General features: G+C 35.2%; 1 protein-coding gene across 1 annotated transcript in view; it reads left to right on the top strand.

The window, feature by feature from the left end:
- LOC126198198 (nitric oxide synthase, salivary gland) overlaps positions 1 to 11357 on the top strand; it is a 730749-nt gene extending 719392 nt beyond the window's left edge. The window contains exons 24-25 of the mRNA XM_049934702.1: positions 2949 to 3140; positions 8725 to 11357. Coding sequence (XP_049790659.1) covers positions 2949 to 3140; positions 8725 to 8832 — 300 coding nt within the window. The 3' untranslated portion in view covers positions 8833 to 11357. The remainder of the gene's footprint in view (positions 1 to 2948; positions 3141 to 8724) is intronic.
- The last annotated feature ends 1277 nt before the right edge of the window (positions 11358 to 12634 follow it).

Genomic DNA, 12634 nt, shown 5'->3' with positions numbered 1-12634 from the left:
TTTTAAACCACATTGACTTTCACTTTCCGGTCTCACATTTGTCATAGAGCATCTGAGTCTGTTTAATTAGAGACTTGGGTGCATTCCATTTTACGAGCAGTTCCATATTTTATACCTCAGCACACTATCATGCGTTTTCTCTTAGTCTAGGAACAATATTATTGGGTCTTTTCCTTTCTCCTAATATTTTAATGATATATCAAAATGCAAAATAATTTTATGTAAAGAAATGACCCAATAAAAATGCTCCTAGATATGGAGAGGGCATATGACAGTGAGCTGAGAAGTAATATATGGGATTACTTGCCAGCTGCTACAAAATGTAAAATTGTAGATTCGGGAAGCTACAAACATTAACTGCTGCACTTCAGTTCTTCCAGTTAGTTTATGTCCATCCAAAATTTGAATATAAGAAACTAAGTGACTAGAACTTCATCTTTGTCTTCTGTCAGCCTCGCAGTGGGTGGGTCCTTCTGAATCTGAGGATTGATTGACCTTCTCCTCCTTTCCAGCTTTTTTCAATCAATCCTCCTTTGATCTCTGATAAAAGGACATATGAGTTGAGAAAGAACTGTACCATTCACTCTGTTAACTAGACAGAAAATTCATTTGTTATTGAATAACAGACCTTTCATATGCAGAGGTGGATCGAAAAGTAATGGCTCTTGTGTCATGAAAAAATTAATAATGAATATATAACAGTAGAATTTGTGCAGATGAGAATTGAACTATACTATACGCAACACTACCTTTCAACAGACACCATGCATTTGTACACATTTACACTATTGCTGAACCTAGAAATCAAAACTAGATTGGAAGAATTTAGGGTTTTGCTTCTTGACCCATGATTTTAAAGCTGTTTCAACCTCATCCAAGATGTTTATTCTGTAACTATGTAGGTGTTCCTTTTTTCATAGGTCCAAATGGGTAGAAACCAGGTGTGGCAAATCAGGGAAATAGAGTGCATAAGGCACCATTGACTAGCCCTTTTTTGCAGTTGCTTCGTTGTGAAAAACAGTATGTTAGGGTATGCTTTATCATGATGAAGCTCGGTCTCTTCTTTCTTATGGCCTCCTTGAGTTTCTTAAATGCGGTTACAGAGGTTTCACTGTTGATTCTGATAACACATTTGTCTCCTCGAATCATTTTATCAGCAGGTTCTCAGTTGGAATGTGTGACAGATCCTGTCAGCCAGCCGCAGCATGTTTTACCTGCAATACTCATTTCTCCATTACTAAACTTCTTTAGCCAACACCACACATTGCTGACATCCATTACTGTGTCCCCATGCATTTTCTTCATGGATGAGGTTAAAACAGCTTTAAAATAATGGATCAAAAGCAAAATTTCGGACTTGTTTTGATGTCTGGGTTCAACAATGACACAAATTTGTAAAAGTGCATTGTGGCTATGGTGAACATAATATTTTGTAGAGGACACTTCAGGCTATGATCTGCATTAATTGCACTGTTATATGTTTATTATTAGATTCTTATGAGATAGGAGGCATTACATTTTGATCCACATTCTTAGAAAGATGTGCTTGATCTTGTCGGTTCCATTTTGATTAGATTACAAAAACAGTAAAAAAATATAACAACGGAAAATCCAGGATGGAATGTAACACTATTATGATAAGGGTAGTTGCCCTTCACCATATAGTGGAAATGCTGAGTTGTAACACACACACACACAGACGCAAATGTAGGCTGGAGTAGGGAGAGGGAGGAATAGCAAGGTAACAGATTCTCCACCAGGGTTTTGACTACCTCTCATAATGCCCTGAAATAATGAATGTCCTACCCACTATCCCTCCCACCCCTCCCACAGTGGTATTCTGCTGCCCACTGAATCTACATAATATCCTCTTTCATCTGTAAACATCCCTGCTCCCAACCCCTTGACTGGTGGCTCATATCCCTGTAGTAGACCTAGATGCAAGACCTGTGCTATATATCCTCCCACACCACCAACATCCGTACAGTCACAATCATCACCTTTCCCAATAAAGGCAGGATTACCTGTGAAACCAGGCATGTGATTGACAATCTAAGCTGCAACCGCTGTGCTGCATTCTACATGGGCATGATAGCCAACAAGCTGTCTGTCCACATGAATGGCCACTGACAGACTGGCCAAGAAACAGTTGGACCATCCTGTTTCTGAGCATGCCACCCAACACAATGTTCTTCAATTCAGTGACTGCTTCACAACCTGTGCCATCATGATTCTTTCCACCAACACCAGCTTTTCTGAATTGTGCAGGTGGGAACTCTGCCTGAAATATATCCTACGTTTGTGTAACCCTCATGGCCTCAATTTTCATTAGTCACAGTCCAGTGCACCATCTAGCCCCTTACCTGTTGGCATTCCAACACTACACAGCCCTCTCTTCCACCAATGCACCCAGTCCTCTCCTTTTCCGTCCCCCGTCGCCCCCTCCTCCTGCCCTCTGTCTAACCTCGCGACTGCAACTAGCTGCCTTACTCCCTCAGCACCTCGTCCCTGTATGCTCCCACAAGCAGAACTTTACTGTCCCACACCCTTACCCTGCTATCCCTCCCCCTCCCTGCCCCAGTCTCCTCCTTATCCTCACCACCCGGCTGCTTGTCCCATGATGCCCTGCTACTCACAGTCTGGCCTCAGCAGCCAGAGACTGTACTCTCTCTCTCTCTCTCTCTCTCTCTCTCTCTCTCTCTCTCTCTCTCTCTCTGTGTGTGTGTGTGTGTGTGTGTGTGTGTGTGTGTGTGTGTGTGTGTGTGTGTGTGTGTGTGTGTGAGGGAAGGCGTAAGCACATGTTCACATATGGATGGGCTCATGTGCACCACAGTTTATGACTAACAAAAAGGAATGCGCACGTTTTATGGTTTTTATTTTACCTACAAGAGAAACATTGTTGGAAAATTAGACACATGCATAATGGAATTCTGTTTACTATTTTTCAGACATACGTTCAAGATTTAATACGCAAAGAAGCTGCTTCAGTGTACAAGAAACTGGTTGAAGAAGATGGCCATTTTTATGTATGTGGAGACTGTACAATGGCTGAACATGTGTATCAAATGCTGAAGTTAATAATACAGGAACATGGGTCTATGACAGATGCAGATGTTGAGAGCTACATGCTTAAAATGAGGGTGAGCAAATTAGTTTATTGTCATTAGATATTTACATAAAATGACTTGTTCATATTTTATCTTAGAGGGAGCAGCCTATGGAGGCAATGGAATCTTTGGCTTTAGCTCTAAGTTGCAAAGATGGGTTGAAATATTTTTCAGCCAGGCCATGAAACACTCTGATGTAAGTCGCAAATGTGATAGACACAGGGTGAACCAGAACTCCACTGAAAATTTTTTGGATGTCGTATTATGGGCCAAAACAAGAACAAAATGTCTAGTAAATATGGGTCTAAAATGCATACTTCACAAGCTATTATCACATGTTCATCTTCAATACTGTGTAACACCCCTTTTACTACACTGTCTTGCTTCCGATATTTTGAGAGAAAGTAGTATGGACTAAACCAAGAAAAAAAGTGCAGTCGGCATGGGCACCAAAATGCATACCATGAGAGCTACGAGCACTTGTTCTGTAGAAGAGATGTGTCTCAAAGTGCCAAAGATGATCAAATACTCATAGTTCTTACGTTATGCATTTTAGAGCACAAGTTTATTTTTAATTCTATGTACCCTGGCAACTGATTTTTCCAATAAGTAAATTCCCTGACTGAAGTGTGATTCTGGAAGGTCTTCAAGATGCCACAGCCTCATATATTTCACTCACCTTTTATTACCAAACCTCAAATACCATATTCTGCATCTTCAAGATAATTTTTAATTCAGATGTTCATTCCTTAACTGTTTAAAACATAGGAACAGACCCCTTACCAACCTTCACTAATGTCGTATGAATTCCCCTGCAATAAACCTTTCTAAAAATAGGATTTTATATCGGCCCTCTCTTTCAGTTTATCCATTTGAACTAGAGACTTAAAACATACATGTGTATAAAGAAAATACTCCTCAAGTTGACACTTGACTTACAATCTTTTTCAACAAGGCCAAAATAACGGATATAAAATCTCAGTGATGTAATTGTCTTGTCTCTGCCAGGCCAAGGAATTGTCTCCTTACTCTGGTATGTGATATGAGTTTCCAGCTATCTAATTATATGACTGCATATATTTTGCAGAATATATTGACAGTGTTCCTTAGCTTCTTCTTGATGTATTACGGAGTGCTGAACTGCTTTTCTCCTCACAAATGTATAGAGGAATTATTCTTAATTCCTCAGTACAGGTTAGAATAAGATGGCAAATAATACTGCTGAAATATTGTATAGATTGACTACGTTGGTCTTTTGTATATTTCGAGAATCTGCCAGGAATTGAGGAATCAGGATTTCATGTTTCAGGTTTCAGAACTTATGAACTGTAAAAGCAGTGTCCTGTGATCTGCATTATGTACTAGTTTATTGAATTAGATTGTTCAGGTCTTGTAATCATCCCCATGAGGTAAGTAATGTACTCTCATTATGATCATCTTCATGTTATTTTTTCATTAGAAAGTAGCATGCATGACTACTGAACTTTTTCCAATTCATGGCTACAAAAGATGCTTCATCATCTTATATTTTGCCAATATTGCATTTTTCCTTGTTTAATGCATCTTCGGACTGGCCTACAAAGCAAAATACAAATGGCATAACAACTGTTAAATGCATATGCTGCTGTGTATGCAGATGTCTTAGCAAACACATAATGTTGGCAATATTTTAAGAACATTGTGTAGTGCTCTGACATAAAAAAATGCTGAAAATATGGGAAGTCATATTTTAAATATAAAAAAAAACATCAGCAGGTACAAAACAGCACTTTAAATGTTTACATATTGTGATGCATTTCTGTTGGCCTGATCCCACGTTTGGTGTCCTTTGGACTGCTTGATATACTTACAAGGACACTGCATGAAGTCTCTTAAAATTTGACTGTTTGCATACTAAGACATTTAGTTGGAAGGCAGCACATGTGTGTAACACCTGTTATGCCCTTTGTATTTTTCTTTGTAGGCCAATCTCAAGATGCCTTAAACAAGGCCAAATGTGTTATTGGCAAAATATAACATAATAAAACCTGTTTTACAGCTAGGATAGTTTATCTCCAAAAAAAAAAAAAAAAAAAAAAAAACTGCACGAATATTGCCATACATCCTCACAACCGTTTCACTGAATATGTAGTGATGTTGCATTAATTTTAAATGTAGAACCTTGCTGTAACACTTTTGCTGTGAGTGATTTCAGTGTGTCATTGTCTCTTCCCTGCACTCATTGGTATGAAATTTTCTTTGTAACTCATTGCAGGAGGAATTCTCATGCTGTAATAGATACTCTAGATCCTTCTTTCCCACTGTATTTATGCGATTATAGAAGTGTTTAAAAATGTATGAGGACAGACATAATGTTGCTGGAGAAATGCAGCAATTGTTTGAAAGCTTTATCTCATTATTTAAGTCACTATCCGAAGCAAATAAGCAGTTTACAAATATGTTCCCCATCATGTTGTTTGCTTATCTCCTTATCATCAAATGTGAGGAAGTATATGTAATAAATAAATAAATATTCAAAGCAAGTAAAAACATATGGTAAGTTATTCTTTTTGGGTAGTTAATCACATGACTTATGTGGCATTGTTAAAAGAAACATTGATAACGTTAAAAAAAGAGGGAAAGGTGTTGAAAGTTACAAAAATGTAGTACAGCAAAGAAGCATTCATCCACAGATTAGATCAGAACAGTAGGCCACTAACAAATTATAGTGAAGAGTGACTGTGATTCTGACTGTAATCACCTATGGTAATCAAGGCATTAAACTGATAGCATAGAGTAAATTGGTGTAATACGTGAAATCCAATACAGACTATGACCACATATATTTCTTTTTTTCAATGACCAGTTTTGATTTTATGATCGTCATCATATTGATGTGTCTCCTTGAAGTCAAAAAAAGAAGGAAATAAAATTTATAGCCATGATTGGAATCATTACATAGTGTAAAAACACTATAAAATTGTAAAAAACACTCATGGCCTGTGATGTAGTGTCATTGTTGTGCTAACAAAGGTCATACTCCAGGGTCATGACTGTTTATTACAATTTTATTATGTTTTTATACTATTTGATGTCAGTAGAGGCTGTAAATTTTATTTACCTCTTCTATTAACTTCAAGAAGAAGAAAGATGAATCTGATGATGATCATAAAAATTTTCACATATTCTCAAACATGGGATCGCTGTTATCTTCAAAGTGACCACATCACACCCAACCTAAATAAGTTCAAGTGAAGAACTGCTTCTTTTTAAAAAAAAAATGCTCAGATATGATTATGCAGTTGTGATCAGATATGATTATGCAGTTGTGAAATAACATTCTGTAAGTGTACTTGTACAAAGAAGCATTGGAAGGGAAACCAAATGTAGATCAAAGGAATACGGGGAAAGAGGAACTTGGAATTCTTCAAAACATCATGGAATAAAATGATGTTAAAATTAAAAGAACTTATAAAGTTAAAAAATGAAGAAATATTAGAAAGATTTGGAAGGGAAGGATATTATAGATAATGCCTGCTAGAAAAAGGGACTGGTTTGCTAGCATCTGTTATGTTATCTAGGATTAGCTTACTTGGCACTGAAATTGAGCACTGGATGAGGAAACTTATAGATACAGAAAAATGAGAATGTTTTAAACAGCTTATTAAAGATAAGCGTAATAATTATGTAAAGGTAATACTATTGCTGTAAGATGAGAATAAGCGGACAGTATTAAATCAGTCAGTTATGCCACAATAGAAATCAGGCAGCTTAGACCCGTGTTAAACTGTATGGTTTCTGTTTAATATTAACAAAGAATTGCATGGTCTAGCGTTTTTCTAACTGACAAGGAGATATCCACAGGGGTGGGAAGGTATATAGCTGATATGCTGAAGTGACATATTCAAATCACATTAGATGCTTTTAAATTTTTATTTCTAAGTCTTTTTTGAATTGATTTTGACATTATTTTTATTCAGTTAATCGGTTCAAATATATTTTTTATTTCTAATAGCTTGGCTCATCATTTGTGCAATAATCATAAATTTATTTTTAGTTTTTGAGATGTATTTTGGTTGGTTGGTTGGTAATCACCATGCACACATTTAAAACATAAATTCTTCTTGCACCATGGACAAAAAATAAATGCTGCCTTTCTGCATTCACATTGTTTTTTCAAAACATTCAAAGGAAAGCAACTTCATTAATTTTATGAAATTAATCTTTTCATGACCTAACTTCAATCCATACCAGGCATACCATATCATATTAGTACATGGTGGTGCACACAGAATCCAATGAACGATTGAATGGAGTTTGACTGTGTCTTATTGCTTAGCAATTTTGCATTCATCATGAAGTAATTCAGATGCTCTCTGAACTTTTTTATCATATTTTTCACTGATGACAAAAATATATGTCACATGGTGTACACAAGGGATGGTGAGTCAAGTAATATGGATGAATATATAACATGATAAAATAGAATAAATTGTATTGAAGTTAATACATAGATGTAATTGGAATCACTTGGCCAAAGATTCCAAATTAAAAGAGAATGAGAGTCTAGAAAAAAGTTAGTATGGTCATTAAAATGATAGAGCAAAGGATTAGAAACAATAAAATTCCATTTGAAACATTTAATTGATAAAAATATTGATCATAGTCAATTTGAAAAAGATAAAAAAAAAAAGGATAAGCACCTGACCAGATTCGAATCCATCACCTTCAGCATATCAGTTACATACTTGAGCAGATATGCCATTTTTTGTAAATTACGTGGGCACGCATTGTACTTTGTACAGTTGTAAAGAATAGCTGTCGGTGTGTTACCAAGGTAAACATTCATGAGCAAAATCACAGTTTAATCTTAGTTTAATTAAACAACAATAAAATAAAATTTCATGTATCACTCTATTGCCATGTACAAATGTTACCCCAGAGTAATGACCCACTCGAAGCACTGAACAGCACAGTTGAATCAAATCCCAACCAAGCACTTATTCGGTTGCTAATTACCTTGTAGATAACTGCCTCGCTGTGGCAGTGTGCCACTAGCTTAGAAATTTGGTTATTTTCTTGCTCAGATCGCAAATTTTTTCTCACCCAGCTCATTGTTTATTGTATATTACCGCTGCTCATTCACATGTACGACAGCACAACTTAGCACTGTGTTAGCTGAAACAATAATGAAGGAATAGGTATGGGCTCACAATTGGAAAACAACAATGAAATGGTACAAGAAAATGTTATTTGTGTATGGTACACTTTATACGTAGGTGCACCTGCTCAAGGGTTAACCACCACACTAAGCTGCCACTCAAAATAATTATCATATTATAAGGCTTTGGAGCAGCACAAAAAATCCTTTTTCATTAATTACTCGCAAATGGGGACCCACTTTGACGAATGCCTGCAAGGTATGATAACTGGGACCCTAACCAACACCACTGTATAGATGGATTCAGAAAGTGAAGCCCACATCTGGGGACCTCTCCTTGTTTGTGAGTCTAAAATCACTTTGTTTGATGCTAGAGTTAGCTGGAATGGAGATTGTTTAGTCACACTTATTTTAACTTAGCGACTAAAACTTGTCAAACAGTAATATCACTAAAATTTTCCAAATAAATATTCACAGGATGAAAACCGATATCATGAGGACATTTTTGGAATTACACTGCGTACAGCAGAAGTACACAACAGGTCAAGAGAGACAGCAAGGATTCGAATGGCATCTCAACCATAGCACATATAAGCTGTACACCATGGGTGTCACAAATGCAGCATATATCCTACATGGTGCCTATTTATATTTTAATGAAATATTAATTAAATACAGTGGCACATATATAAATACTGTTCCTTAAGATTTTAATTATAGTAAATTATAAAATGCATTTATATGCAGAAATCTCTCATATTTTTTCTGGAAATATGTACTGTTTATGAAATATATAAAAAGCCTAGATCTTTAGTGTTAGATGCTACACACAGTGTAAAGAATTTATAATTTCTTTATTTATTTAACTTATACTATATTTTTACATGGTGTTGGGAAGTACTGGAACAAATGTTCACTTCCTGTTATAACAATAAATGAATAAACAAATTTTCTTAAGTTAGCAATAAATTTTGTTATTGAATTGATGAGTAATTTCCATGTACTTGTTAAGTGTGTACAAGTAGAATTCTGGCTTTGCAAATTATTTCAAAAGTCATACAACATGTGATTGCTACATATCAGTAATAATCAACAATAAAAAATAATTAAATTACAAGTGTCATACAGAGGAGTTTATCATGTCACATTATTAAAACAAGGAGTCAGAAATTAGTAAATAATGCTGAATATTATTTACTTAACATTTTGTTCTCTATGAGAGTTTGTTGTGTAATGTTGCTATAATGTATCACATTCACACAGATGATGTCAAAGGAAGTCACTCCAAATTTTTCTTTTGAAGAAATTTTGTCAGATGAGTTGTAATTCGAAAGAAGGCCTTGTGACATGATCCCTTGATGCATTGTCATCTAAATTGTTTGTTAGAAGTCATTGGTTTCAATGTGACGAATGCATGTTACTTGCAACCTGTTTCATGTGCTTGACTAATATGCATTGTTCAGTTATCGTAATTTTCCATTGCTGTCAACGTGTAAGGCATCCAACCTGGAAATAGTTTGAGATGCAGTATTGTATTGTATTATGAATATATAAGCTCAGTTTCAAGTGCTCTAATACGTTGATAGGTCGACACTTGGTACTAATGATTAAACTGTTGTGTTGCATAAACTACCAGTTTTGACATTAAAACTCTGGAGGACGTAGGTGTTAAGTTTTTATCAGTTTTTACACTTCTGGCTTAGGTAAAGTGTTTGTGATGGTAATCTTAGGATTAATGTTAAATTGTTTGTAAATGAGAACCTCAAATATATTGTTTTCTTATATACATATTAGATTTTAAAATATAAGTTGATCACTTTCAAAGGGGAGATTTGAAACATATACTCAGTTATGCTATAACATTACATATGATGCAAGTTTGTTGAAGTGGAAATATTGACTATGGGCACAAATTAAACCTTTGTCAGTGAAATACTCTATCATCTCTGAGATTATAACCAGTGGCCTTTGGAGTACACATACAGATGAGGAAGCCTGAAGTGTTTTTATTCATGGAGTATGTAAGTAATATTTACCTGAATAGTTTGCCTAAGCTGAAACTGCTTGATAATTTCATACATAATTAATAAATGAAAAACTTAAAGATTATTCATTCTCTCTTTTGTCCACTGTAAAAATTTATGAACAAGTGTTTGTGATTATGTTGGTGAGATTGTGATATTTTAGCTTTCCAAACAAATTCTAATGACAATGATTTCTGCTGAATGTCATAAGAATGTGGCATTCAGATCACTCTGAATAGAGTCAAATGTCAGGGTACATCAAATGCATGCTATCTTTGTTGCTAAAGGGGACTTGTTATTGATCTCTACAAGGTTTCTCAATAATTGTTAATTAACCAAAATCCCTTGGTATTCAGTTTTTGAAGATCAGCTTCCCTGATTTAAACAGCTTGATCTCTAGTCATCTCTACTTATTGATATTGTACAAAATGATTTTGTATAATGATAAAAAACTGTTATTACTTCAAGCTTACTATTAATTCTTAAGAACATATGAATTTGATGAGCAGTTTTCTTTTTTCATAAATCACCTGTTCTTATTGTGCCAAATTGATACTAAAGTGAAAAAAGGCTACTAAACAGTTTATACTGAGGCCTGTAAACATTGTTCAATTGTATGTTTCACACAACTATCAGTCAAACTGGTTCAGACTTAAAAATTGATCTCAGAAATAAAATATAACTTTCTAGTGAATAACTCCAAGATATTGTCTTAGAATAACACTGAATGCTTTTAAAAACTGTTGTAATGGGTTGACTTGTAACTGTCAGTTTCATTACTGGATACTGATGAAGTACAGTGATTTCTGCTGTATGCATGCATGATCAAGTAAGTAATGTCATAGCTAATAACATATGTAGAAATGTCAAATGAATATGACATACCACTAGAAAAACACGTTGCCAATCACACCAACATATCACATTTACAACCTTTCAGTCACATTTCATGCAAGTTCTAACATACATCTTACAAATATTTTGAGAAAATATTCTGATTGAATAACTAATGTTCAGAATCTGTTGTCATCTGTTACTGGAGATAAAAATAAAGACATGTATAATAAAGTGTAAAGTTGTTTAATGATTTTATTTCTTTGATGTGGTGGGTTAAAAATCCCAACAATGTATATGAAGATATAAATTTATTTGACTACTCAAATTACTTGTTCTGCTGATTTGAGGAAGTAGACTTAACTATGTAATTTAAAATATTGTTCCCCATTATTTCTTGTTGAAGATACATTTCACAAATACACTTTATTCTCGGAATATGTTTCATTCTAAAGTAACTGTCATATATTGTACAAGGAGGAATTAAGATATGAAAACTACAGAAACTAAATACTGCATTAAATTCCCTAAAATAACTGATGTTGTGTTATTTTGTGAAAATCTGAAAAGACCATATTGCATTACAACATGCACTGAATGACAGCACTCTACCATTGATTGTTTCCTACAGTTATTCAAAGGACGTAACTCTGTTATGATAAAGTGCTGGTACCCACTCCCACTCCCCCTTTTGTTCTGGGTTAATGAACCACTTACAGAACTGTGTTGCCAAAGTTTCTAGTACTTATATGACCCAGAGAAAAAGTTATATATTTTAACAATTTTTGAAACGTTTTTACTCGGAGCTTGTTTGCGTTTTCACAGAGTTTGAGGCCCTTGACTTAAATTTAAAGACACAGCAAGAGTATTCAGTTCATCAGGCACAGTTGTGTCACATTGAAATGTTGGGCCCTTTTTAATCATTTTAATGCAGCTTTCAGTGCATTACTGATTATGTACAATCAATGAATTGTTACCATCTTTCAATTATAATATGTGTTTTAAAGCAAGTTTAATTATGGTTAAAACTTTTCATCAAAACAAGGGAATCAACAGTACTGAACCAAAACATATTTTGGTAAAGACAAACTACACAAAAAACTAACACACACTACAGATGCAAACAGGATAAATCAAACCAATAGGGTAATCTGTGTGCACCTCACTGATAGAATTACAGCTGCCATAGACTGGCTTGTATGCAGGATTTCTCAGAGGGTGCTCCTGCTAACAACATTCAGAAAGCACAGAACTCATAGCTGAATGGGGGGTGGAACCAGGATGTGGCAGTGGCTTCCTCAGAGACCTACAACAGAACCTTTTGGCTTAGGTGCAGCTGATTTAGTCAAGGCCAGTAGATGTGAACATGAGGTTGGGAAATGTATCCAGTCACCTATTCTGCACAAAGTGAGAGGCAGTGTAATGTTGGATTCATGTGGGTGGAACCTATGACAAGACACCAATTTGTGTTTGTCAAAAGGTAGGTTGTGATCCATGGGGAACAGGGACAATGCATCTGTGTTAGTATG

Source organism: Schistocerca nitens, chromosome 1 (assembly GCF_023898315.1).
Source record: "Schistocerca nitens isolate TAMUIC-IGC-003100 chromosome 1, iqSchNite1.1, whole genome shotgun sequence".
NCBI classification, from domain to species: Eukaryota; Metazoa; Arthropoda; class Insecta; order Orthoptera; family Acrididae; genus Schistocerca; species Schistocerca nitens.
This window is presented reverse-complemented; position numbering and strand designations above follow the sequence as displayed.